Source organism: Epinephelus lanceolatus, chromosome 14, assembly GCF_041903045.1.
Source record: "Epinephelus lanceolatus isolate andai-2023 chromosome 14, ASM4190304v1, whole genome shotgun sequence".
Taxonomy (NCBI): Eukaryota; Metazoa; Chordata; class Actinopteri; order Perciformes; family Serranidae; genus Epinephelus; species Epinephelus lanceolatus.
Window position 1 is genome coordinate 32143103 of NC_135747.1, and position 26115 is coordinate 32169217.

General features: G+C 42.1%; 1 protein-coding gene across 3 annotated transcripts in view; it reads right to left on the bottom strand.

Moving 5' to 3' along the window:
• The window catches only part of fgf14 (fibroblast growth factor 14), a 173685-nt gene that overhangs the window by 58866 nt on the left and 88704 nt on the right, over window positions 1-26115 (bottom strand). The window contains exon 1 of one of the 3 annotated variants that reach the window (XM_033617131.2): window positions 4895-6277. The exons of the other annotated variants lie outside the window; for them this stretch is intronic. Within the exon in view, the coding sequence (XP_033473022.1) occupies window positions 4895-5087 (193 nt within the window). The 5' untranslated portion in view covers window positions 5088-6277. Of the gene's footprint in view, window positions 1-4894; window positions 6278-26115 lie in introns of those variants that run through there. 3 annotated transcript variants of the gene reach the window in all.

Genomic DNA, 26115 nt, shown 5'->3' on the forward strand with positions numbered 1-26115 from the left:
CTATAACCTGAAAACCAGCGTATAATATAGGGCGAGGCAGGGAAACACGGTCACACACACAAACACACAAGCGTCACACAAACTATTTCACATGGATTTTTAATGACTGCACAATTCCCCTGAGCGAACACTCTGCCGCGGACACACAAAGTTGGCTAACCTGCGATCGATTAATGACTTTGATCAGCAGCATTTAAACAATGTGTGGCGGTGTGATTGATTCTGAAGACTGATCCGTGGGGGGCAATCCGTAATAATTAAAACTGCATAACTGGTTGCTGGCTGTGTGAATACTCCCCGTGTTTGTGTATGTGTGTGTGTAGGTGAACTTGGCTCTGCCATCATGCTATAAATCATGTGATGTTGGCTGTGTTCCCTGGGGCGAGCCAGCCAGTATATCTAACACACACACACACACACACACACACACACACACACACGGATTTCCCCTCCGGTTTCGACAGTATTTCAGAGCTGCAGCAGGAGTGAGCTGGAATCTGTTATATTTCGGCTAATTTATCAAAAGGGGAAACAACTAGATAGAAAAGATGTAGACCAAACTGGAGAAGTTTAAGTCATATATATAGCTGGTGACATAATGGTATTCAGAGGGGTGTCTGAGTGAATACGTCCTGGAATGCATCACGTCCTCGAGCACCCAGAGCATTATTTATGACTGACAGTTTCACATCAGACATTGGTGTATGCCAGTGCATACATTAGGGTGACATAATGGGTCCTGCAATTATTACAAAGCTGGCAAATCATTGATGCAATTCATGTTGAAGGTCAAACTTACTGATGGATGTTAGATAAAATGTTTTCGATGGATTTGAGGTAATTCATAGTCTTGCGAGCTGAGATTCATTGAACGGCCCGCAGAGACGCTCTCATTTATTGTGCATTGTTTATGAAATATTGAGCAAAGTGAGGCAGTTTATCAAATCGAGACTGAGAGAACGAGAACTGTGACAAAGGGAATGTAAGAATAGAAATGTATGTAAAGATATGAAGGAGTGTTTTTTAGAATGATACAGCGTTTTCAGTTCGGTCAGACAGGCTTTGTGTGCGCTCTTAAAAAGGACTGCTTTGGAAATGTCTCTGTGGGATCCCCAAAGTCGAAAAGGTCCTTGACTCATTCGCCTCTTTCTTCTGTTACTCATTGTCTTTTTGTCTCCGTTTCTGTCTCCCTCTGTAACAGACCTAAACAACATCCAGGATCTGCTGCAGTCAGACTTTCCCGGTTGCACTGGTATTAGTTTTTACAACAGAAACACTGTAGATGCCATTTCTTTGTTTCTAGGGAAACAGAGTGGTGGTTTGGCAGCAGCAGGGGGTTTCCTTGGAAAACAACAAGCATCAAAACTGTTAGATCTCAAATCGGGTCGTTCTGCAGCAGAAGTCCTCTCTGCATATAAATTGAACTGTCACAGAAAGGTTGTGATTTTTTTTTTTTTTTTGCTTTCTTTTCAAACGTGGCCTCCCTGCAGCTCCCCTTCCTGTCTTATTTTCTGTTGTGTCATTCCTCAGTCTGTGTGTGTGTGTGTGTGTGTGTGTGTGTGTGTGTGCGCAAAGACACATGTTCAGCTCTGTGTAAAGCAAACAGCACACAGTATAAGGACACACACACGCATGCGGGCACAGCTGCAGCAGCAGTTGTAGACTGCTGTCAGCCCTGCCCTGCCTGACCCACTTTGGATGTTTCTGGAATAGGAGAAGGGCTTTTCCAGCCCGGCGAAGGAAAAACCCCTTCATGTTGCTTCTGTTGTCATGCAAAAGTAGATCAAGCAGAGGGAGGCTACCACGCCTTTTCCCATTCCTCTTCTATCAACAACATCTCCGACATCCCGACAATAACTCATCTGATGCAGACGGCTCTGAGAGACGACTGTTGACGCACTGCTGTGCGCCGTCAACATGCTCTGGAATAAACAGCCGCGTTACAGGGGGAAAAGAAGCGTTGGAGATCATGTAATCTAATGGTCTGATCTATGTAACATGATCTAATGATCTATGGATCTAATCTAGTGAGATAATTAGAGCCAGAGCGGCGAGATTACGGGCGAGCCCCAGCTGGATGTGCCCACAGCTCACTTTACTGGGTTTGGGTGTAATAGGATTTACAACTCACATCTAATCCCTTAAAATATCTGTGATCACTGCCTCTGCATCTGCTATCAAAATGCATGGATGACTTAGAATTAAAGCTGATATGACGGCATTTCCCCGGCAGATTCCCCCAAGTGTTGGACGAGGACAGGAAACCACATCTGTGCATTCTAATGAAGCAGACACTTCATTTTTTTTTTTTTTTAATTTTCTACTGCTTATATAGGTCTACATGCACTCTGTTTCTATGCAGAACCTGTCGTAGTAACAGCATTTAAAAGATGAAGGTAATAACTATTGACTTTTGATACCTTTTCTTTGAATTCGACCGAAAAGCTCTGGCTCAAAAAACACAATTTATGTCAGTGCCAATCAATACGGCCCCGTAACAATAGCTAATCTAGTGTCTCACATGATCAATACTCAAAGCCAAAGGGAATACTGGTGTTAGAGTACACTCTCAGACACCTCCAGCTCCTCACCCTGGCAGATCTCAGTGGGAATCTGAATGTGACTTCAATATATAATAACATGCTTGATGGTTAGACGGCTGCTCTGCTCTGTGCAGGATGAGCTGTCAAAGGGAAGTCTCTCTCTCACCTGGGAAATAAAGACAACTGTGTATGTCTGCCTGCGTTACCACAACACGTGATCGCCGGTGCATTCGACTTTCACTCGCACACACACAAAAACTCCTTCCGGGGGCCAATATTAAATTAAGCACACCAAACAGGCCATTAGTCTTCCTAAACTGTGTGCTCTTGTGATAATTCGGTGAATAAGAGAGAGGAAGGAAAGTGTGTGAGAGAGGTGTGGCGAGGAGAGAAACAGCCGTATGTGCAGTATTTTCAAAGCAGGCCCCCCCCTCTCCCTTTGACAACAAAGCCTGATATCACTCGGTAAAGATTTTCCTAATTCTCACGAGAGGGTGAAATTAATGGAGTATATTCCCATTAGACCTCTAATCACAAATAACATACAATTAAAGCAAGAGAAAACAGTTTGCCCTGTGTTCTGATTAGAGCTTCAAAAATGAGGACAAAACACCCATTTTTTAAAAGCGGCTTCCCCCCCTTTCATTTTCACTTTCAGCACGAGTGTTTCACATCTTGCAGACACAGTTCACCAACACTTGTGCCGGCACTGTTACTGTGTATTACCGTCACCACTCCGAGGCTCAGGGAGGCCCCTAAGTTGCTCTATAAAATGGCCGTTTGCAGGTGTGGTGCTGTCAAGTCATTTCAGGGTCGCCGGTGCAGATTAATTTAGCATCCACATGTCTGTCTGACTCACACACACACATCTGGGCCACATCCCAATTGTTTACATCCATAAAATGCTCAAATACACACCACACCAACAAAAGAAAAGAGCCTTGTGTGGGTTTTTTTCCTACTGCCCGGGCCAGACGTTAAATCCCAGACCAAATGACAGCATCGTCTGTCCACGGCTCAGCTGTGGGGGCTGCTGGACACTAGTGGTGTTCAAATGAAAAACATAGATGCGCCACAAGCCAATTCCAATGTGACAAGAGGAGGACGGGCAATTAGACACACAAACATTGGGGCAACCATGTCCAAACACATACACACAGTGGGGAGAAGCAGAAACAGCATTCTGGAGGACACCCAGCTGGGATTCTGATGCAGCCTGACCTGTGTCCAGATGTGCTGCTGTATAGATCCTGTTATATCAAAGCCATTGTAATCCATGTAATATAAGGGCTGGTGATGGGGACACTATCACTCACAGGATTGTTCAACATGAACACAGGAAGAGGACAAGAGAGGCTCAGCTATCAAAATGGGTCTTTGTAAACAAGATGAAAGACTCAAAACTGCTTCTACAGTAGGTGCTTTGTTAGAAACAAAAAAGCTGTTTGAAATATAAGTCTGCAGCTAAATCAGACACAAAATGGTGTTTATCAGTTGAAGTTGATGCAACAGGTTTGATACCTGATGATTCCAACAGGAACCTACAGCCACCTTCCATCATCCCCTAACAAGCGGAAACAATTGAAGTCATTTCTTCCCTAAATGAATTATCTTAATTCATTTTTGGGAAGAAAAATTACCCTCGCAGTTGGCACTGATTCCAGCAGTGAAATAATTGTTGTCAGTGCTCTTTTTTACAATCCCAGGTTGCCACATTACAGCAAAAAGAAAAAAAAAATGTTCATGACATTTTCATAAGTGGAACGGATATGAGCTGGAGCTGTGAGAGGTCATTGGCCCACCAATTCGTACAAAAAAATTATGCGAGAAAAAGATTATGTTTGAAAGGCGTAACCTCCATTCCGCGGGAGATATTGACCTTTTTGCTTGCATATAAATGAGTTTCATTTCTGTGCTTATGTAGCAAGCAGTTCTGGCGAATCGTGTGTGTGTATGTGTGTGTGTGCTTCATAACGATCAGGCCCCTTTTCAGAATCGCCGAGGTGACAGCTCGGTAAAGCTGTCCAAACCATTTGGTACAACTCGTCAGGAGCCTGTCAGCTACCTGGGATTGCATGGAAATCAGAGGCAGGTTTGTTGTTTTCAAGCAACTGGCCCAATATATGACACAGAACACTCGCTCACACTCAATTTAACTTTTACGCACGGTTGTGCAATTTGGCGAGGGTATAAATTAGTATCATTTCACATCACCTCCTGCGCTTAAACCACACTGGAGCCAATGTAATTATGATTGTTGGAGGCCTAATTAGAGCTATCAACTAGTGGTTGCATGTATGGACATGTTTACACTGACAAAGCAGCCACCTTGCACACTCAAGTTCCCAGACCTTGTCTCCGTAGTCTCCGCTTCCTGAGGCCGAAGATGCGCACTTTAGAGAAGATGTCGACCAGGTTCCCATTGCAGAGCCCCTTGTTCTTGTTGGGGCTCTTCCTCCGTCGGTTGGTCGAGGGCCGGTCCAAATGCTGCTCCCGTGCCTGTCTCTTCTGCCTGATCAGCCCACTCGCGATAGCAGCAGCCATGGCTCAAAATGTCACAACTGCTCAGGTCCAGTCTGCACACGGAGCACAGACTACACAAACAGCCGCCTCTCAGAGCTCGCAGCCCGGGTCACAGTCCCATGGTGGCGGCTAAGTGGTCCGTTCCGCGATGTCAAATGTCAAATGTGTGTCTTTTTCAAGAGCTGGTTTTCTGTTTTGTCCAAATACTACATGGTAATTGCGCTGTTAAAACAGCTGTCATCCTCACGGGAAAAATTCTTGGACATGATGGTGAAAAAAAAAAAAGAGATCAGTTCATGCGTAATTCCATACATGCATCAATAACCATAGTCTTGATGGAGAGCTATGCCAAACTCACGCGGACCGAGATTTCAGAGGTTTATTCATACCTGCACAGTGGTGTTTTTGCTCATTGTCTGTGACATGTTCAGTAGCATCGCCTCCTTAAATGTCCAACACCGGCTGCAGCGTCCTCACCGCACACTCACCCACTCTTTCCTCCGTTCACCCTCCGTTTTTCCTCCTCCTTCCTCCAGACGAGGTTGCTCTATCACAAGCCGCTGTTTTGGAGGGGGGGACGCCTGTGCATGTGCGCCGCCAGCAATCAAGCAAAAAATACAGGCGCCTCCTACGAAGATCACCGCTCGAGTGAAAGGCACAGCAGCACCGGGCGAAGCCAACTCCAAGTTTGCGAGGAGCAATCCGCGACGGCGACCCTGCGGTGATTGATCAACAGTCGCACGTTTGGGGGAGACGGGAAGAAATACGTAACCGTAGTAGAGTTATAAATTGATGCAGCAGGCTACATGAACTTGTATTCCAACTACCTGCCGGATAACATATTCCCCTTCACTGTATTCCACACTCACAACACAGGAGGCTGGGCGCGATAGGAGCCGGAGAGGAGGAAGAAAAACCATCACCAAAGCTGATCTAAATCCAGTGGAGATGACGTCTGCATTGTGTGACAAGCTGCATACAAATATATAAACTTAACCCCCCCGGGCTGATCACCAGCAGACACTTAGACCCAGTGGATTTTCCCTACAGAGCCCACAGGCGTGGGATATGCATGTATGGCGATCGGTGCGTAAAGGCACAGATATACAGCACAATTTACTTTCCCACGCTCAGAGAGAGGAAAAAACACCATAGGAAGCGTTTCGGTCTATATACACACCCAGATCAACAAATCCTTCCCATCAACAAGTCGTAACCACTCGTTAGTACACGCCTGAGTGGAGAGGATGCCCTCCCCCACTTGCTCCCTCTCGACCACCAAGCCCCTGCTTGGAGGGGAATGAGCAGCCGGGTCCTGATGCTGACGTTAGATGGTGAGATTTGGCTTCAGTTTGAGCTCTATAGTGCATTTATTTTAAAATAAACCAGCTGCTGTTGGGCATTTTTATGCTGCTTAATACCTGGAATCCCCCACAGAAATTATAATACATGAGACAACAGGCAGAGTGGCACAGAATGGGCTCCCACCTCCCTTATAAAGTCAAATCTACATGGTTTGTGAAGTGAAAATAAATTAAGAAAATGGCCACAACTTCATAGGGAAAACACTAGTAGTTGCACATGTGTTAAAGAGGCACATTCATATGGTTTCATCCCTCCAGGCTGCGCTCCATTTGCTGTTGTTTCAGCACCGCGGACAGCGCCGCTCATGTCAGCACCATACACACTCCTGTAAGATGGAAACGCTTCCTCCAGTCGGACATCATCATCCTCACTTCAACGACCACCAGCAGGATGTGAACCACAAGCAACTGGACACCCGCTTAATGCTCCACTTCCACATTATTCCTCCATTTACATGATGAATTACACATGTCGGTTCTGCACAATAAAAAAAGAGACAACATATTTGATTCTTGTGTGTGTGCGTGTGTGTGTGTGTGTGTGTGTGTGTGTGTGTAGCGTGTGTAGGGGGGGTAATATCATCTTAAGGCTCAATCACAGGCACAGAAATTAAAACTCAAGAGAGCCATCTGCCGTTTGTGGCTGTAATTAAACATTTGGAGCTCATGGGGGACCGGAGCGGTTTGGATTGCATCTCGACTGGTGTGCGCTTTGTTCTGCGCACGCCTGACGCACCTGTTGATACCCAGCTGTATGGAGGTAAGGATATAGGATGGGTGGAGCTGGCGCTGCTATAGAGGGATCACTCTTTTCATTCATTTCCAACACAGAAAAAAAAGTGTAAGGAGAGGAAAAGCAGAGGAGCTGTGAACTGCCTGGCAACTGAATATATACCGCCTAGAATTAAAATACAGATCATATAGATGCTTATTAAATTCCCATAAAGGGGAATTTATGATCCTGCTATTTTAAAAATCACGCACAGGCATGTGCACGGGTGCTTAGGTGCCTTTTCTCCCCTTCACCTCACCCCACTTCACTGACTCACAGGTCTGCCTGTGGATGCACACACGACTTTATGTCCCCTGTCTGCACAGCGCGCCTCCTGCTCCGCGATGCTGCAGGAGGCACCGTCTGCAGTTAACGCTCCAACCAGCAGCGGACACTGTCAGCCCAACAATGGTCCCTCACCCACAGCAACCTGCAGAACAGCACTGTCACAGCGCTGCCTCTTGAAGTGGAAAAGGGCTTCTATAGAGACGGTGGGGTACTTGCATTGCTTGGATGTGAAATCTCACATAAAAATGAGGGATTGTTGGGAATTATCCTGCAGGTTTTTGCAAATATTAGACTGTGTTTGTGCATTGCTTTTAGAAATAGTGGATTGCCTGTACTGGATATTGATGCACATACAAACTATAGGTGATTTAAACAAGAAAAATCACAGTTTGGAATAGGAATTTGGCAAATAAGGATATGAGAAAGATGGCAAAAGAGGTCCAGTGTGAGAGTATGCTCTCTCATATTCTTTGTTTCCAGCAGAGGCATTAGTGTGCTGGAGGTGGAGTTCATGCATCCCCATAAATTCTACAAATGTGACACTCAAGCAAAGAGCGAAAAACAAACATATTGGGCTGGATTTAGAGGAGAGGAGGAGAAGAGAGGCGAGGCTTTGCACTGTGGCTTTCACCATTTCCATTCACACAGCATGAGGCTGAATGCATGGACGGTCAGACGAGCTTTCTACACAAACCATAGCACAGACATGCACATGCAAAAGCCTCACCACAGAACACAGAACACACTGGAGGAGCAGTTTAGTCACTTTAAACCAGCTTTCAAATCAATCAGAATATAATGCAAGGTGTCAAAACGCACACCAAAACAGTGCAAATGAAGCAAAATGAGGGCGCACATACCTACATTTTTTTTCCTCCTACATGTGAACGTATGAGCGTCCATGGCAGTCCCATTCCAAAGCCCCTCGATAAGCCAAGACCTTTGCCTGTGACTTCTAATGCCCCATTTATACTGCCCCACCTTGGAGCTAACACAGTTAGGGTTAACTGACAGTCTGCCAACATGAATTTGTCCACTAAAACACTTCATTCTTTAAGCTGAGTCAGTTAGATTAACACATTTGGACATTTACTGTGAGATAGCCACAAATGAAAGAGGACTAAATGTTGCCTTAGGGTTTAATTTGCTAGAAATTAGCCTGCTGCAAAGAAGACACATGTGCAATAGCTGCATGTAAGTTTGTAATCTTCTGTTGGTGATACATTCTTGACACAGAATACCACAGATCATAACGCCATGCACACCTGGCCTGTATGGAAAACATGGAGACCAGAAGATGCAGCAATCTGATGCAGACTTGTGAAGCCACATCCTCATCAGGTCAGAACATTTTAATCCAATCTCCTCGTAGGAAATTGCATTACTGTTAGTTAGATGTCCTGCTGCAGAGGCAAAGCAAATGTCACCCAATGGAACCGGGATAAACAATCCATTTGATTATTGCTATTACTTTGCCTCAGGGCCACGTTCTTTTATCACCCACCCTGATAGGAAACAAACAGCGAGCGGGACTCAGCACTTCTCTGAGCCCAGTGAAATAAAAGCAGCTTAGCTTGAATCAAATGACGTTGTATTATCAAAGACAGACAGTTAATTTAATTTGAGATGACTAATGATTTTGCGTGGCGAGGATTTATGTCATTTTTTCTGTCTTGTTTTCTTCTTCCTCCCCGCGATTTAGCTGTTTAATCATGGAATATCATGAGTCCATCTACTGAAGCAATAAAAGCTTAGAGAGCCTGCTGATGGACTGTGAGCATGCTGCAGTGCATGTGTGTGTGTCTCATTTGTTTTCATGAGGCTAATAGTTTGAGCTAATCAGAGGGGCTAAGATAGACGAGTGCGCATCAAGGGCTTGTAATGGGGAATGAAAATGGAAAGCTTTTGTTAAACGGTCACAAATGAAGAGTGAGATCCTGGAGGAGGACGACGGCCAGAAAGTTCAGGGTCGTTATAAATCATGCTCTAGGGTGAAGAATATCTGTACATTTTGTGGTGATGGACAAACAACAGATGTGTTCAAAGTGGTCTGCACTTTTGATAGTGTTACCCAAGTGTCTGCTGAGAATCATTACAGCCATGTAAAGTAAAATACATTCACAGAAAAACTTTTAAAAATAACAGGATTTGACAAAACAGGGTTTAAAGAGAAAAATCTATAAATCAAAATGTAATTAAGAGTTATGGACAAAATTAAAGCCATTGGGTAGTCGAACGTATACGCATAATGATTAATGATATCTTACGAAAATACACATACAACGGTTTGAGTGATGTGTAACAAATTAGCACCCCAAGAATGGTATCGTCATTATCAATGGCAACCTAACCTTCATGAAGTTACATTGGTTAGGTTTAGTAAATGAAACATGGTGTCATCACGTTACGTACTTAATGTTAAGTTTCATACTTTACATAAAGTTATGTACGTTAGGTTTAGGAAAGCAAAAAAGGTGTCATCTCACGTTATGTACTTAATGTAAAGTTATGTCGGGTAAATTTAGGAAAAGAAACATGTTGTCATCACATTACGTACTTAACATTAAGTTTCGTACTTTAAAGTAAAGTCACGTAGGTTAGGTTTAGAAAAAGAGACAAGGTGTCATCACATTGCGTAATTAACGAAAAGTTACATAGGTTTGGTTATGGAAAAGAAACATGTCATCATCTTATGAACTTAACGATAAGTTTCATACTTAACGTAAAGTTACTTAGGTTAGGTTTAGGAAAAGAAACATGTCATCACATTACGTACTTAATGTGAAGTTGCATAGGTTAGGTTTAGGAAAAGAACCAAGTTGTCATCATATAACGTACTTAACATAAAGGTGCGGACTACACGTAAAGTTACGTAGTTTAGGCTAAGGAAAGGAAACATGGCTGGCCTTCATCAAGTTAAGTGCTTAACATAAAGTTGCATAGGTTAGGTTTAGGAGAATAAAGTTATCTAAGTTAAGGTTAGGAAAAGAAACATGATTGGCGTATTCATGTAATGTACTTAACATAAAGCTACATACTCAATGCAAAGTTAAGTAAGTTTAGGAAGAGAAACATGGTGACAATGTACCTTGAAATAACTCAAAGTTCACTTTGTTTGACCCATTCACCACTCCATCCTGCCTTGTTATGTGAACTTTCACTCTTTTTACTACTTCGTTTTTCACTCCTGTTAGCACATTGGTCACATAATCGCAACCGCAACCTTCCCGATTACATGGATTATATACAAGTTCTAGTGCACTACTTTTCAAAGGAATGAGAATAGCCTCTTTTTGGCAACACAATAAAAACATACAAAACAAGTCAGGGAATAGATGTAAGAAAGATAAAGGATAGGACTTCACAACAATAGTGGAAATGATGCTACAACACACCAAATACAAAAAGGATTAACAGAGGTACCGTTATATTAAAGCCCCTACAAGGAACTTTCATTTTGAGTTGATTTTGGCGACCCTGTGGACAAAAGCGGTAGTGTTTTGCCAGAATGAAGCCTACATTTCCCATGAGCTCTAGCGCGTATTGTCGTAAAGACGCATACCTGGCTCGTGCATGTGTTTGTTTTGGGGATGAATGAAACAACAAGACGGGAAAACTTTGCCCCCGCTCCTATCGGGGATCCCAGCTCACCTCTGCCGCGCCCCAGCTCCACCTCTCCGGCGTAAGCACCACTGCCGCCGGGGTAAACGCAGCGGTCAGCTGGTAAGGATGAAAGCCTGTGTGGTGAGCACTTCCACGGCTTCTTGGACTGAGTATGGAGCGGTGCCTCGCCTCTTTATTTCTCGGCACTCACTGGACCCTTTCGACGCCTGGCTGGTACCTGTCGTCGGCTCGAATGAGGTGTTCCAGCCCCGCGGCCCCTGCTCTCCTCATCCCCGCTGGTGCGGGGTGAATCTGCGCAACCTGCGGCCTCTGTGTGTGGCTCCCCGGACAGCTAACACCGTGGACCCGCCGGCTCCTGTCAGGATTGGGCTGGTAAATGCTGGATCGCTAGCAAACAAAACGTTTATCCTGAAGGATTTCCTGACTTCCCGAGGATTGGATTTTCTCTGTGTGACTGAGACGTGGCTGACTGCTGGTGAGTCCAGTGCTTTCACAGAACTTTTACCCGATGATTGCTGCTATTTTAACTCCCCGCGGATGTCGGGTCGAGGAGGAGGAATAGCAACTGTTTATAAGAGTCACTAAATGTAAGCAGCTAGGTAAGATGACGTGTGCCGTCTGAGTGTCGTAAATCGCTTCGTCCTGGAAGCGACCCGGGGTGGACCCGGACACAGTGTCCTAAAGGTATGGATATACACTATATAGAAATAGCTTATCTTCACACCGATGGTCTCATTTGCTGTTGTAGGTCACGCACAGACATCAGCAGAAACGAGAGACTTTTGCATATCCAGTTAAAAGTTCCTTGTAGCGGCTTTAAATATAAGGGGAAAAGAGATTTTTTAAAACCAAAGGCAACAAAACAACAAAGAAACAATCAGGTAAACAGATGAGAAGGTAAAGAGAACAGCCTGTGCAGTCATTAATTACTGACTCAAAAGCAGGTAAAAAAGCAGGTAAAAAAGTCTCATCAACAAGTTTGTCATTACAGAAGCACACTGTGCAGCCAGACCTCGTTCAAAGCCACAGAATGTTCTTAAAAAGTCTCAATGAGAATCTCGCTCCAACAGCTTTCAAAGATACCAGCTATATCAGGCTGAAGTTTGGGAAATGTGTCTAACATTACGTATACACCAGACTTGAGTCTTGAGTTTATCTATTTTTCTCAGAGTAAACAGCGTATCACTTCAGTTAAGAGCTGGCAGAATATAGAAAACACTGTGAGGCAGTGTAGAATAAGAATAAGGTGGTTTTAACAACCTTAAAAGCTACTCAAAGGGGAAACTGTCTGAAGCACTGGAAGAACCTCCATCACCTTTGGATTCTGATCGTGAACGTGGGATAACAAAATGAATCCATTATTATTATTCAAAGTATCCAATAATTTAAAATAAAAATGAGAGAAAATCAATGGCCAAATTGTTCTTTTTTCAGTTTTCTGATACAGCGGCTAATGGCGATCCAATCGACTGTATGTAGTATACATGGTATGTAGAATGCCTTATGTAGTGAATAACTGAATGATTTAAGATACAGGTGACGAAACATTAACGCGTAGAGTTCAATTCCCAGGTGCAGGGTCTTCTTTGTGACTACTGAGCCCAGTCAGCAGAAGTAAATGTTATCTTTGTACATTTATGTAAACTACGAATACCTTATACTTGTTCATTTTATCAGGGTGTCTAGAGATACGACCAAGTTAAATCTAAGACTTTTTAAGACCTTTTTAATACTACCTTACATGAAATTTAAGACCAAACCTGCAATGGTACCAAGTTCCACACTGTCCAAGTAAACACACTGATGTCAGTTCGAAATGAACAGAAAGGGAAAATGAAAACAATTGCGTGAGTTTAATGTGTTCAATGTAAAAATAAAACAAAATCTCATAGCTGTCATAAATGCTACTTAATCTTGCAATATTCTGAGAAATACTGCAGGAAAAAAGTATTTTTCTTCAGTCTGTTTAATGGTTATAAACAGTCATTGGGTCCGTCAGGCTGGAGAAATTTTCACGGTAATGTGACCGTAAATATCTAAGACTCATCGAATTTGAATTTAAGAAATTTTCAGACTTTTTAAGGATCTGCAGACACCCTGTTCAATGTGTGTAGCATATCCACATTTCTAAAGTGACATACTATACAAGCTGACTTTGTTATGCAGAGGTGGAGGGGATGATGGATGGCATCACACCTAATCGAGACACCTGCATAGCTGCAGGCTGCTGCATGCCACAGTTTGAGACCAACAAATCAAACCAGCTTTGTTTTGGTGACCTGTTGCTGTTTTTTCCACTGGGTATACTTTAGAGGGAAGTGGTTATTTTTCTCCAGCTGACATTGTGCCTCCAAAACCAGGTATTTTAGCCAAAACATGACCCTTTCCCAACCATAACTATGTGTTTCTGTGCCTAAGCTTAACCACTTGTTAACCGAAGGGTTGTTGAAACCTAAAGCTTCAATGTATCCGCTATATCATAACGTACAAATGCAATGTATTCTTCATTTGCACAAACATACAAAGCCAATGTCTCCTGGCGACTGGGTTGGACTATTGCCCCTCATTTGTGAGGTTTTCTTTGGCTATTTCCTGCAGCAGTCTGATACCATGCTGGTGAATGAACGAGTGAATGAGCTTGCTGAAGTGATCAGCCGAGAAGCAATCCTTAAACGTTGCTTTATTGCCAACAAGACCTCTCCTGCTGCACCGTCCATGAATAATATGCTGTACGTGGAAAGGCTGGAAAACAACCCCGGAGAGACTTAGTTCCAAACGAGCAGCGGAGCCGATACATTAAGTCTGTTGCTCACAGACCTTCAAATCGCTGGTTCATCATCTCACGCGGAGTGTCATATAATCATTTAAATGTACGTCACATAATCGCCGCTAGGTGTACTAAATGTGCCACCGGAGAATATGTATAGCATCATTACAATATGTCTCTCTGTTGTGAGCGTGATGGAGTGTTGCCCCCCGCCCTCCAGGGAGGATATTAGAGTGGGCCTGAGGTGTGGAGCCCTCCGACAGAGACATTAATGAAACACAGTGGCTTCAAACTGTGAGCTCCACTCGCAAATAGCTTGGTCCTAGATTTAAAAAAAACTTAGTTAACACTTGTGTTGCCGCAGTACACACACTAAAACAAAATCAACCACCATGCATGCCCTGCACCCCTGCATGTGAACAAATCAGAGCTGGAGGATTGTGGGAGGGATTTGATGTGAAGTTGTGGGTCTCTTGATTGAATTGCAAGTTTCCATGGTGATACAGCCAATGGAGCAACCTAATTAAGTCGTCATGGCAAGTATTACTTTGGAGAGAAAGGTCACTTGGTGAAAAATATATATATTTATTTGTGGCTGAGGGGCTTTTTTTCCATCAACTCAAGACTTTTGCATGTCTAAAGAAAACCTGATTACATCAAGAAGAGGGAAGCACAACTGGGTACAAGTGCCAGTGATTAAACCCAGCCTTTGGGCCCCTCACCAGCAGTGATTGGTTAACTACCGAATAATAGCCCAAATCACAAACAACCCAGTTATATGGTGCATAATTTGGGATGAAGCAAATTAAGGGTATTTAAGGACATTAATGTGAGCAAATAGACAAATATAAAGAGAGGAAAACAACACTGTCACAATCCACCAAGGAGTCAATATGCTGGTCACACACATCCTCTGTCTTTCGTTCTATCTGTCTCTCACACACACACACTGCTACATCCTTTGATCCTATTTTAAGTCTGCAGCAGTGATGGAATGTGCCTTGTCAGCAGCACTGCGGAGTGAGGTTCCTTGGAGAAGCCCTGGGCAGTTTGGGAGAATATCAATTAGTCCAAACCCCTCTGGCAAGTCCTGCTTCCGGTGCTGGAGGCTGACACCGAGTGTGTATACAGTAGGTGTGCGCGAGGCTTTATTGTTTATTTCACAGCGGGCGAATGTGTCGGTGCACGAGGGTGTGTAGGTAAGCAAAAATAATGTGTGTGCCCACTTGGAAATGCATGAAGAGTATAGGTTAGCACATTAATATTAATACGTTTCTGATGCAGGTGAAGGACCAGGGGTGTATTTCAGCGCTGGAAGGCTTAATAGAATGGTAATGAGGGTGATGTCGGGTCAGGCCGAGCTCCATTTGTGAATTCAGGGATGTGATATGGGGGAAATCAGGTCAGTGAATGCCACTTAGGATGGAAGAGATTTGTTCATCGGTCATCATCAGTGTTATTGCGACTGCAGATCAAGCTTGCGAACATTATTCAGCACAGCTTAAATTCAAAATGATGCATATTCTAAGACAATATGAAGGTATTTTTTCTGATTTATTTCTCCACCAATACATAAGTGGAGCAGCCACTGACCTTCAGGTGTGATCAGTGCCTTTCTTCTTTAAGCTGGCTCCCTGTCAGGCTGCAGAAAAAGCCCGCAGGTCCATCAGAATCCCTGTCTGCATTTGATAGCATCACCACAACTGAAACCTTCACACTTCTGTCAAGTTACCACACACACACACACACACACTCCACAAACACATACAGGTCTTAATGCTCAGAACAAGCCTCAATCAAATAGCAAGAAAGAGAATCAGGCTAACGGATAAAAAGTAGTCTAGATACAGGAAATCATTCACTCAATGAAGTCACAATCACAAAATATCTCCCTCTGGTGTCCAAGCACCAAATACTTCTGTTAAATCTTAATCAGCACAAGTCATCTGTTGATCTATACTCTCATAATCTGTATCAAATATTTACTCCTCTGTCTCCTGACTGAAATGTTTCTTCAGTCATTTGACTCGTCCGTTCCAATGTAACACATCACAAGCGTGAAGATAAACAACACAGGCCTATGACACAGGCAGTCAGAAAGGCCCCACAGCTAGCACTGACAGTTTTACAAAAATCACAATATATCACCTAATTTACAGTATTGCAATATATTGAATTGTAACCCCTGTATCATGATACCAATCGTATTGCCAGATTCTTGGCAATACACATCCCTAGTAATGAGGGTGATGGGGGATGTCAGGTTAGACAAAGACAGAGACCAACATGATATATGAATATTAGCAATCCCATTAGACCTTTGACGTCACAGGAAAAAGTATATTTGATTCAGTGCTCGAAGATATTGCTTAATGGAGCTTTACATGTATGAACTAAAGTACTGAAACAAAAGAATATGAATTATAAACTTTCTTTGTGACAACATGACAAATCTCTTGTTAATGAAGCCATAACCACAAAAATTACACCTCCATGAAATAATACGTCTAATAAGTGTGTTTTATATCGCTCCTGCTTTAATGTTTTCTTCCTAGAGGTCTATTAAGGTGTGCTCATATGATATGCACCATAGATCTCAAATGAGACAGCGTGTGAACGGGACCTCAGACAGTCACCTCTGATTGAGAACAGCAATAAAGTTTTCCCCAGGAGACAATGAAAGACTAATGATGTCTGTAAGTGCGGCCCCGGCTAATGACGGTTAGCGCCATAACTTTGGCCGCCGTGACCCTCTCGGCCCGAGAATGAAGTAAGAAAAAACTGATGATACCCTGCTACTGCAGAGGTAATGTGTGAGTGTGTGACTGTGAGGAGGAGGTGACAGGGGGACAAGGAGTGCAGTGATTAGTCTGAAGTGACAGGGTTAATACTCTGCTATGATGGCAGTCATTAACTGGCAGACATTACCGCAGACTCAGACACCCATTAACGCTGACACGGATCAAATGTTACTAAAGCTCTGAAAGCATCAAATGCTTCACGTCCTGTATCCCAGGATCCACTCAGTCCTATCAGAGGTGGACCACAGTGGTGTTATTGTCAGTCTCTGATCCCTGATGTGAAAACAAAATTAGGTCCGACTCCAACTGATCTCAAAGGGCCCAGGTTAATGGAGCCTTGTCTGGTAAACTCTCGTCTTCCTTGGATCCCCTCAGGGCTGTGTGCTTTTACCTTTTTTATTCATTTTAAGTACAAATGAGTGCCAGAGCAGTCATGGATCAAGAGTTACCCTTAAAGCTGCAATTTTGCTGTCATATTTGCTTAAACTCTCACTTTATCCACACAGTAGTACATGAGAAAAAAAACATGTTCCTCCTTTTCCAGGTAGAGTTTTTAATGCCATTAAGAATCCACCACAGCTGAATGAAAAAGTTTGTGACTCGATCGGCATGTCAAAAACAATCGAGCCAAAATGAAGCACTGCCCACCACCCTGAGCAAACTCTCATTTTACAGCTAAACCGTACACTAAAATATGTTCCTAACTAAACATATAAGGTGAGAAATAGGCAATACAGTGACAGAACCTTCACTCATATTTGATCAGGGCTGCCCAGGGGTCAGTTGAGGTGGTTCGGGCATCTGATCAGGATGCTTCCTGGGCGCCTCCCGTTGGAGGTGTTCCGGGCACGTCCCACTGGTAGGAGGCCCCGGGGCAGACCCAGACCACGCTGGAGGGATTACATATCTCATCTGGTCTGGTAATGTCTCGGGGTCCCCCAGGAGGAGCTGGAAAACGTTGCTAGGGAGAGGGACATCTGGGGTGCTTTGGCCTGCTGCTCGTGACCTGGCCACAGATAAGTAGATAAAGATGGATGGATGGATGGATGGATGGATGGATGGATGCCCAGTCTGACAGTTTGACCACGCAGCACAAGGAGTGACTGACAACTGCCTTAGAGATTCCTCGGCTCTGACTGGTTGGTCAACTGGTTGTTTTTGTTCAGCCACGATTCTAGCAAATGCCATTAGAAGCACTAGGAGGAGGAGGAGGAGGACTGCTGTGTGGACATGGTGACAGTTTCATCAGATATGAAAAAGTTATTGTTCTCAACGTTATCAACTGTAGATTTAAGTACGCCAATGGTTCTGTGATCGTCAATCTTCTGCAGGGCGTGGAGCAAGATCATGGCCCACTACTTGATGAATTTCCAAAGAATTGCTTCCTGATTCTTGAAGGAGGCCCATTCCTCCTGGCCCTGCACTGTATGTGATTAATCCACATGAAATCGTGCAGACAGTAGACGGCAGACAGACAGCAGCTTCTTGATGGCAAGGGAAAAACAAACCAACAGTCCGACAGAAAAGTAGGAAGGCAAAACAAAACAGGCATGACGATATGTTGCGAGAGTGATGCCGAATTGTTCGTAAAAAATGGAATAAAATATATGAAATAAAATCATTTCACGTCTATTATTTTATGTAATTATTCTAGTAATGTCTGGCAATTGTCCAGATTGACCATATTTTCATCTTGTTTGTGGGAGCTATGTAACATTAGGTTGTAAATTCCACTGCAAATGGCAAAAAAGTTTGCATTAGAAAACACTTGATTGCATTTTTACTGTCAGTTTGTGTAGCTGCGACAGAAAGAGTAATTTGTTGTCTTATTTTAGGGTGACATTACTGTTTTCTGTTGTGTTTAACAGCCAATCGAAATGCTCAATACAATGTGCTGCACAAGGAAGGCAAAGACGGAATGATTTTATAGGTTTTTTTTAAGTGGCACAAGTGCAGCAATTTAAGTACTTAGGTACTGTTTTGGACAAGAAGCTTAAATTCGATGCAACCAAAGATGTTGTATGTAAAAAGCTAAATCAACAGTTGTTCTTTTAAAGGAAGTTGCAATGTTTTATGAGGACATGACACTAATGAAAATGTTTTATTCTTCTTTTATCGAGTCTGTCCTTTCCTTTTTTATGATCTGCTGGTTTGGCAGTCTTAGTCTTAAAATTAGGAACAAAGTGGAAACACTGCCAAGCTGAGCCTCAAGGTGCTACCCTTTATAACTTTAAGCACGTTTATGAAGCGAGGACCACCTCAAAAGACACAGACTACTATTTTGGACCCTCAACATTGTTTACATGTTGAGTTCCAGCTGCTTCCATCAGGACAGAGGTTTAGTTTCCCCAAAGGTAGCACTAATGTACAGACTGTCCTTTGCTCCATCTGCTGTTGGTTATTTTAGTCAAACTGTGACCCAAGGTGTCATGTCACTGTGTCTCTTTCGTCTTTTATCATGATTGATGGCGACAACATAACAGATATGGATCTTGTGCTGTGTTGTGTATAATGTATATGTGTTGGACTATTATCTGTAAAGCAAACTGCTCCTTGGGGACATTAAAGTTTTTTTTAGTTTTAATCTTAATAATGATTTAAGACAACAGGCTCCTGTTTTTTTCTCTCACTAGTTTTTCCAGTTTATTTTTAGTTTTAACTTTTACTTTAACTTAGTGGACAGTTGTGTTTGTATTCAACCCTTTGAAATATGGAGTGACATCACTTTTCTTGTGCTGCTTTCAGGTGCCTTTCACAAGTATTTGAACCTTTGACCCTTAAGCAAATTGGTGCAATTGCTGTCAAAAAAGATGGGGAAAGGGCAATGAGCAACTTTGTAAGAAATGTCCCACAAATTGAAAGAAAATATAGATTTATTAAACTATTTAAAAAAACTGGGAAAAAAGGTAGGGAAAAACTACATTTATAATTTTTATTATTATTATGTTTTAAAATTATGTTACAGAATTATTACCATTTTTAAGCACTCTTTTTAAGTAATTTTCTTGTTTGTTTGTTTCAACTTTTCTTTTTTTATTTTTATTTATTTATCTTTTTAAATAATTTTCTTGTTTTTAATTTTCTCTTTTTACCAATTTCTTGCTAATTTTTTTGAGTAATTTCTTTTTTCATTGCTCGTTGCCTTCTTCCCACATTTGTAAAAGAAGTCATGCCAATTTGCTCAGGGTTTCAAAAGGTTAAATAAGCTGCTGTACTGATAATTCATCATGTCCCACTGTTTTCAATTTAGTATCAGACACTGATGAGGTATAAGCCAGTATTTTTCTGTCATATTTCACTATGGATGATATTTGTAGTCTTGCTTTTGTTTCACTTATTCTAATAATAATAATCAACATGTTCACACACTAACAAAAACAAAGCAAAAAACATATTCGAACACAGTCAACCATGACCCATTTGGGGATTTGTTCATGAGCTGATGAAGCTTATTTGCTTTTTTTTGTATTACAAATTTCAGCAACATTTGGCTCGCAGCCAGCACAAACAAACCAGTCAGCCAAATTATGTACCGCAGACACCGATCAGATTCTCCTTAGAAGAAGAAATGCTGCTCCGTGTTGACACAGCAGACGAGTAGGTAAGACAGCTGATGCTACTGTTGTCTGAGGTAATCAGCGCATCACTTGTGTCTTACAGATGGATGTTTACTGTCAGAAGTGAGAAGTCTCACTTACACTTATAACATGTAGACATAAATAATGCTGAAACTTTTTTTTGTCTGAAACACATAAAAAAGTATCAGCCACCTTACACAGAGGCATTCTGGGAAACTCTCATACTCATACTATGTGGTTATGTGTGCATACAATAGCTTTATATTAAAGGGTTTCTAAAGAAGACATATTTAAGCATGTCTTGGAGACCAGCTGGGTTGATGGTAAAATTGAGCATAATGTGTATTTTCCAGTTAATGCTTTCAGCTAATTAGTACTTGCCAGTTCGCCATATTAACTCAGTTAAGTGACATTATGACAGGCAACAGTAAAGCAGCAAAAAAAAAAAATTCACAAGTTCACTACAATCCCTATTCAGATGAATGTTGAGCCTGTTTAATTGCACTGCTTGCTCACTAGTCGATCGTGTTGCTCACAGTATCAATTATCCTGTTGATGTTCCTCTTAGAGAGAGACGCCAAATTATCAACTTGACACACATCACTGTAGTTTGGCTGTCAGGAGGAGAGTTAAATGTCAGATAAGTGTCAGATAAATGAATTGCTGCTGAACAATTCATCTCACTTTCTAGATCTGTTCTGGTGTAGCAGAGCTCTGATACAGTCCTGCAAACAGTGTGTGTCATTGCATCTCTGGAAGTTACACCAGCCTCAAACTGCTGCTGTAAAATGACATTAAATTGCTTTACTACTTCTAAACTGCTTTACTATCTTTCAGCCACTAGAGGGCAGTACAGAGCTCAGCAGGACACTGCTGCAGGATTACAGTGTTGATCAAGGAGGGGAGGAACTCATCTGCACACATATTGTGAAGTTTCTTTCCTGTGACAAAGGTTAGACGTCTTGTGATGCTTCTATACTGACAGGTGGACAAACTGGACTCCTGTCAGCTCTGATTTGCAACTGTGCAACATGTGAAAAGATCCAGTGAATTAAACACAGATTTCTGTGAAAGTAACAGATCGTGTTAGTACTTTACCCGGACTGTGTTTGGATTTTGCACCTTCCACTGTCAAAGCACCAGACTGAACTCAAACAAGACTCCTTGACAAGACACAAAACACTCTTTGTCTTTGTCTTGAGACAACCAAGATGCCCTCAAGTGGCCAAAACAGGCTACATCAAATATGCTGTGTTTGGACATGTGTGTCTGTTAATGGCGTCCAACTCTCACTTTATCAAATCAGCAATCTATGTATCAATCAGTCCACTTATAAAGGGTCTGACAACATGATTAAAGCTGTGAACTCTATGAGGAGACATGACCTAACTACAGGAAGTGAGGCTGTGTTTACTAATATTAGTTAACTAATGTGATTGGGGGGTTTCTCTGTGCTGTAAAAGACTCATTGATCTCTTACTGCCAACTGCTATTTGATACGTGTGTGTATACATGTATACACACACGTATCAAATATGAGCAGTATACATGCATACACACACCTGCTATTTGATACGTGTGTGTATACATGTATACTGCTCATAGGATCACGTACATGTGTGTGAATGAGACGAATGGAGAAAGAGAACGTTGGGAATAAAAATAAAATTGAAAAAAGGAAAGAGGCATTTGTTGTCATTTCCATACGTTATGCAACGTAGGCACATGGCGCTCTGTGATATATAGATCAGAGCCTAAGGACACGCAGTTTCCAATAGCGGTCAGTGGTGCAGTGCTGTAGGAGCACGCTGCGCACACACACACTCACTGAGCAGGTCACTGTTGATGTGAACAGGGGGGGCGAGGCCAGATGGCAATGTGTTTATGTGTTCTTGATTTAATTTAGAATGCAGACATTAAACTTTGCTGATCTATCACAGACTCTCCAACTGCACCATGTCAACACACATCACTGAGAATTAGCAGTAGTAGTTAAATTCACTTTTGTGGAGATGTTTTTAGACCTTAAAGACATTTTTCTTCCTTTGGCAATTTGCCACAGGTTAAAGGGTTAGTTGACCCAAAAATCAAAATTACTTATTTTTCCTCTTACCTGTAGTGCTATTTATTCGTTTAGATTGTTTTGGTGTGAGTTGTCTAGTGTTGGAGATATTGGCCGTAGAGATGTCTGCCTTCTCTTGAATATAATGGAATTAGATGGCACTCAGCTTGTGGTGCTCAAAGGGCAAAAAAATACATTTTAAAAAACTCAACATCAATGTCTCTTTACAGAAATCATGATCCGGTTACTCAAGATAATCCACAGACCTTGTTGTGAGCAGTTTCATATAGGAACTATTTTCTTTCCACCAAACTACAACTACCAACTAGGGGTGGGCGATATGGCCCTAAAATAATATCGCGATATTTCAGGGTATTTCTGCGATAATATTCTTCAAGATATGACAAATTAGTAAAAAATGTATTATTAACTCAAGAAAATAGAATTGCAACAAAATAAGTGATGTAGTTTTACAGTTTTCCTTCAAATATTCAGTAAAAACTAAACAAAAATGGTCTCTCATTTCTTTAGTTTGTGAACAACAACAGTAACTCAGAGTGAGATTCAGATTCTGTATACAATATTAATAGTTCAACAAATTCAAATCCTCTACAAATTACACATTTAAACAGCTGCCAGATACAAAAATGTCCCCTGGGATCTATATATATAAATCAACAGGTGATTTCCTTCTCTTTTAGTTGTTTTTTTCCACCTGGACCTTTATGCTCTGCCATTTCTCCTCTAATCATCACGCTGTAACCTGTGACAGGCTGTTATGCTACCACAACTATCACACATTCACATATATGGAGTTTCTTGTCGAGCCGAGAGCGTCAAGTAGGTTTACATTACCAAAGGTTTATGACAAAATCACTTGACGACACAGACTCCTGTGTGCGCACGGTGGTGCTGCTGCCAGAGGAGCCGCTGAATGAGTTCCCTCTGAGTGGTAAGTCGCTAAAAGAGTCTGGGAAGTCCGGGGCTGTTCATAAAACATTCAGGACGCCACAGTTTGTTCCACACTACTGAAGCTGCTCGTCTTTGTGGAACTGCAGTTGGTAATAATTTCACTTTAAGCCATGCTTGTTGTTGCCATGGGTAGCAGTATTACGTCGATGTGTCACCATGCCATGGATTTTCCATAATATTAAATATTAAACCAGTCACGAGATGATATGGCACACCCCTACTGCCAACCAGATCACCAAGAGGCAAGTGTGCATCTACTCCTGGACAAGAGGCTTGTGCTTGTGACAACACAAGGTGTAAATATTCATGGTGTCCTCCACGGCTGAGCTTTAAAGTTAGCTTGCTAGCATGAGCTAACTGCATTCTTCTGTGCAGTGATATTGTTGCCGGGTGTAGGTCGGTAGAAAGAAAATAGTTCCTACATGAAACTGCTCACAACAAGGTCTGTGGATTATCTTGAGTGACAAGGTCATGATTTCTGGAAAGAGACATTGCTGTTGAGTTTTTTTTAAACATATTTTTTGGCGCTTTGAGCACCACAAGCTGAGTGCCATCTAGTTCCATTATATTGGAGAGAAGGCAGACATCTCTACAGCTGATATCTCCAACACTCTGCAACCCACACCAACACAATCTAGACTGATAGCACTACAGGTAAGAGGAATACATATTTTTAATTTTGGGGTGAACCATCCCTTTAAAGGTCTTGGTGGAGCACTACATTGTTCTGGTTAGAAGAGGAAGTAGTCTCAAAAAAAAGCCGGCGATGCAGAAAAACATATTGTGAAGAATCAGCAGAAAAGACGGAACAATGGCAAAATCAAAGCCTAAACATCATGCTCTGTGGTGCCCCACGGGCCTAATTAACATACATGCAAATCAGGATAATGAAGTAATGATAGATATGTGGGCTTTATTTAAAAAAAAAAAAGGGATGAGTACCTTTAAGCTGTTTTTTAGTCTGTGTCAAACTGTAAGATATAAAAGAGCGGAGGGAAAGATAAAAAAGCCCACTGTCAAATAGAGTGTTTCATTTGCATGTCTGCTGCTAGGGCCTAATGAGAAATGACACATTTGTAATTACAGTGGACTATAATTAGCTAGTGTGTAAGTGAGATGCCAGAACCCAGGTCTTTATGACTGGGCTACACATGGGGGTGGGGGTGTTAGAACCATTTAAATGTAAATAGAAAATTACTTAAAGTTCATGTAAAAGAAAAAAAGGCTTTGAGATTGTAATTTTCTCAGCACATGAAACAGACTGTTGGGCTGGGACTTGATTTGAGAGCTCAAAAATTGGCAGGACAAAGCCTGCTATGTGGACACCGATGTTGGCCTTCACTGTACCGCTGAGGCTCACTCACCTCCTCCATCACGCCTACTTACAGAGGAGGTGGAGGAGGACGAAGAGGAGGGACATGTTTTTATCCTGGGCCTCGGGATATATAAGATCGAGGTTTTGGCAGAGGAGAGAACTGTAGATGATGTTGATGATGGTGTTGCATCTTGACTTGTCTCTGACCTCATATTAAAGCTATGCAGAGTTTAAAGGAATACTCCACCCAAAATTTGATTTTGTGTATCAAACATTACTAAGCAACTCTGGATACCTGAGAAGTGGTTGTACGAAAAAAGTAGTTTACTTCTTTAGAAATAAAGTGTCTTTTCAGCAGCTTAAATTCATGTTCATTCATAATTCCAATATTGACAAACATCTCTGTCATCCAGCAGCATAAAGCAGCTTAGACAGTGGTGAAAAGTAACTAAGTACATGTACTCAAGTAGTGTATTTTTTTTTTTTTTTTTTTACACCACTTAATCACATTCCAAAGTAAAGACACTCTATGCAATATTCAAAGTGAGTTGTCTGCACACAGTTCTCAACATGGAGGTGGCTGAGCTAGCGGCTAGCGGCTAACGGTGCTAACTCTATAAACAGCACTAAGCAAGGGCAACAGTGCTGACAAAGCTAACAGTGCTACCAGGGGGGAACCAAAGGGTGGGTGCAAAGTTTCCAAAACAACACCGTCCCAAACCGCGAAGTGGCAGAGATGTGCTAACCAGTGGGAGGCATACATGCGCTGAAATGCTCGCACAGCCGGACCAGTTTACGACAACAAACCACGGAGAAGCTTGGATTACAACACACACAGAGGTAGCCTCATGTCATGATCTGCTCAGAGCGCTATTACTTCATGATATCTTTACATAGCAATCAGTGGTTTGCTGCTATATTAAGAATGTCACATACAGAACCTTTCATGTGTATAAAACGTGTAGCATTGCTTTATATTAAACAACCCAGGAGTAGGGCTGCAACTAACGATTATTTTCATTGTTGACTAATCTGTCGATTATTTCTTCGATTAGTCGACTAATGAAAAATGGGTTAAAATGTTGAAAAATGTGGGTCTGTCTCTCCCAAACCCCAAAATTATGTCATCTAATGTCTTGTTTCGTACTCACGCCAAAGGGTTTTAGCTCACCGTCATGGGAGAGTGTGTAAAGCTGCCAATATCTGAACTTAAGAAGCTGCAATAAGAGTATTTTGGGGTACTTTTATATGAAAAATGACTCAAACCGATCAGTTGACTACTAAAATAATCACAGATTATTTTAATAGTCAATTAGTCATCAATTAGTCGACTAATCATTGCAGCCTTACCCAGGAGTAATTAAAATCAGCCCCACATCAAACAGTTACACCACTGAAATACTGCTCAAATGTCAATGCATCAACAACAATATCCCAATATATCCAAAACTGAAATAAATATCTACTTAAAAAAAAATAGTATAACACTCTCAAAGCGGACAGTCT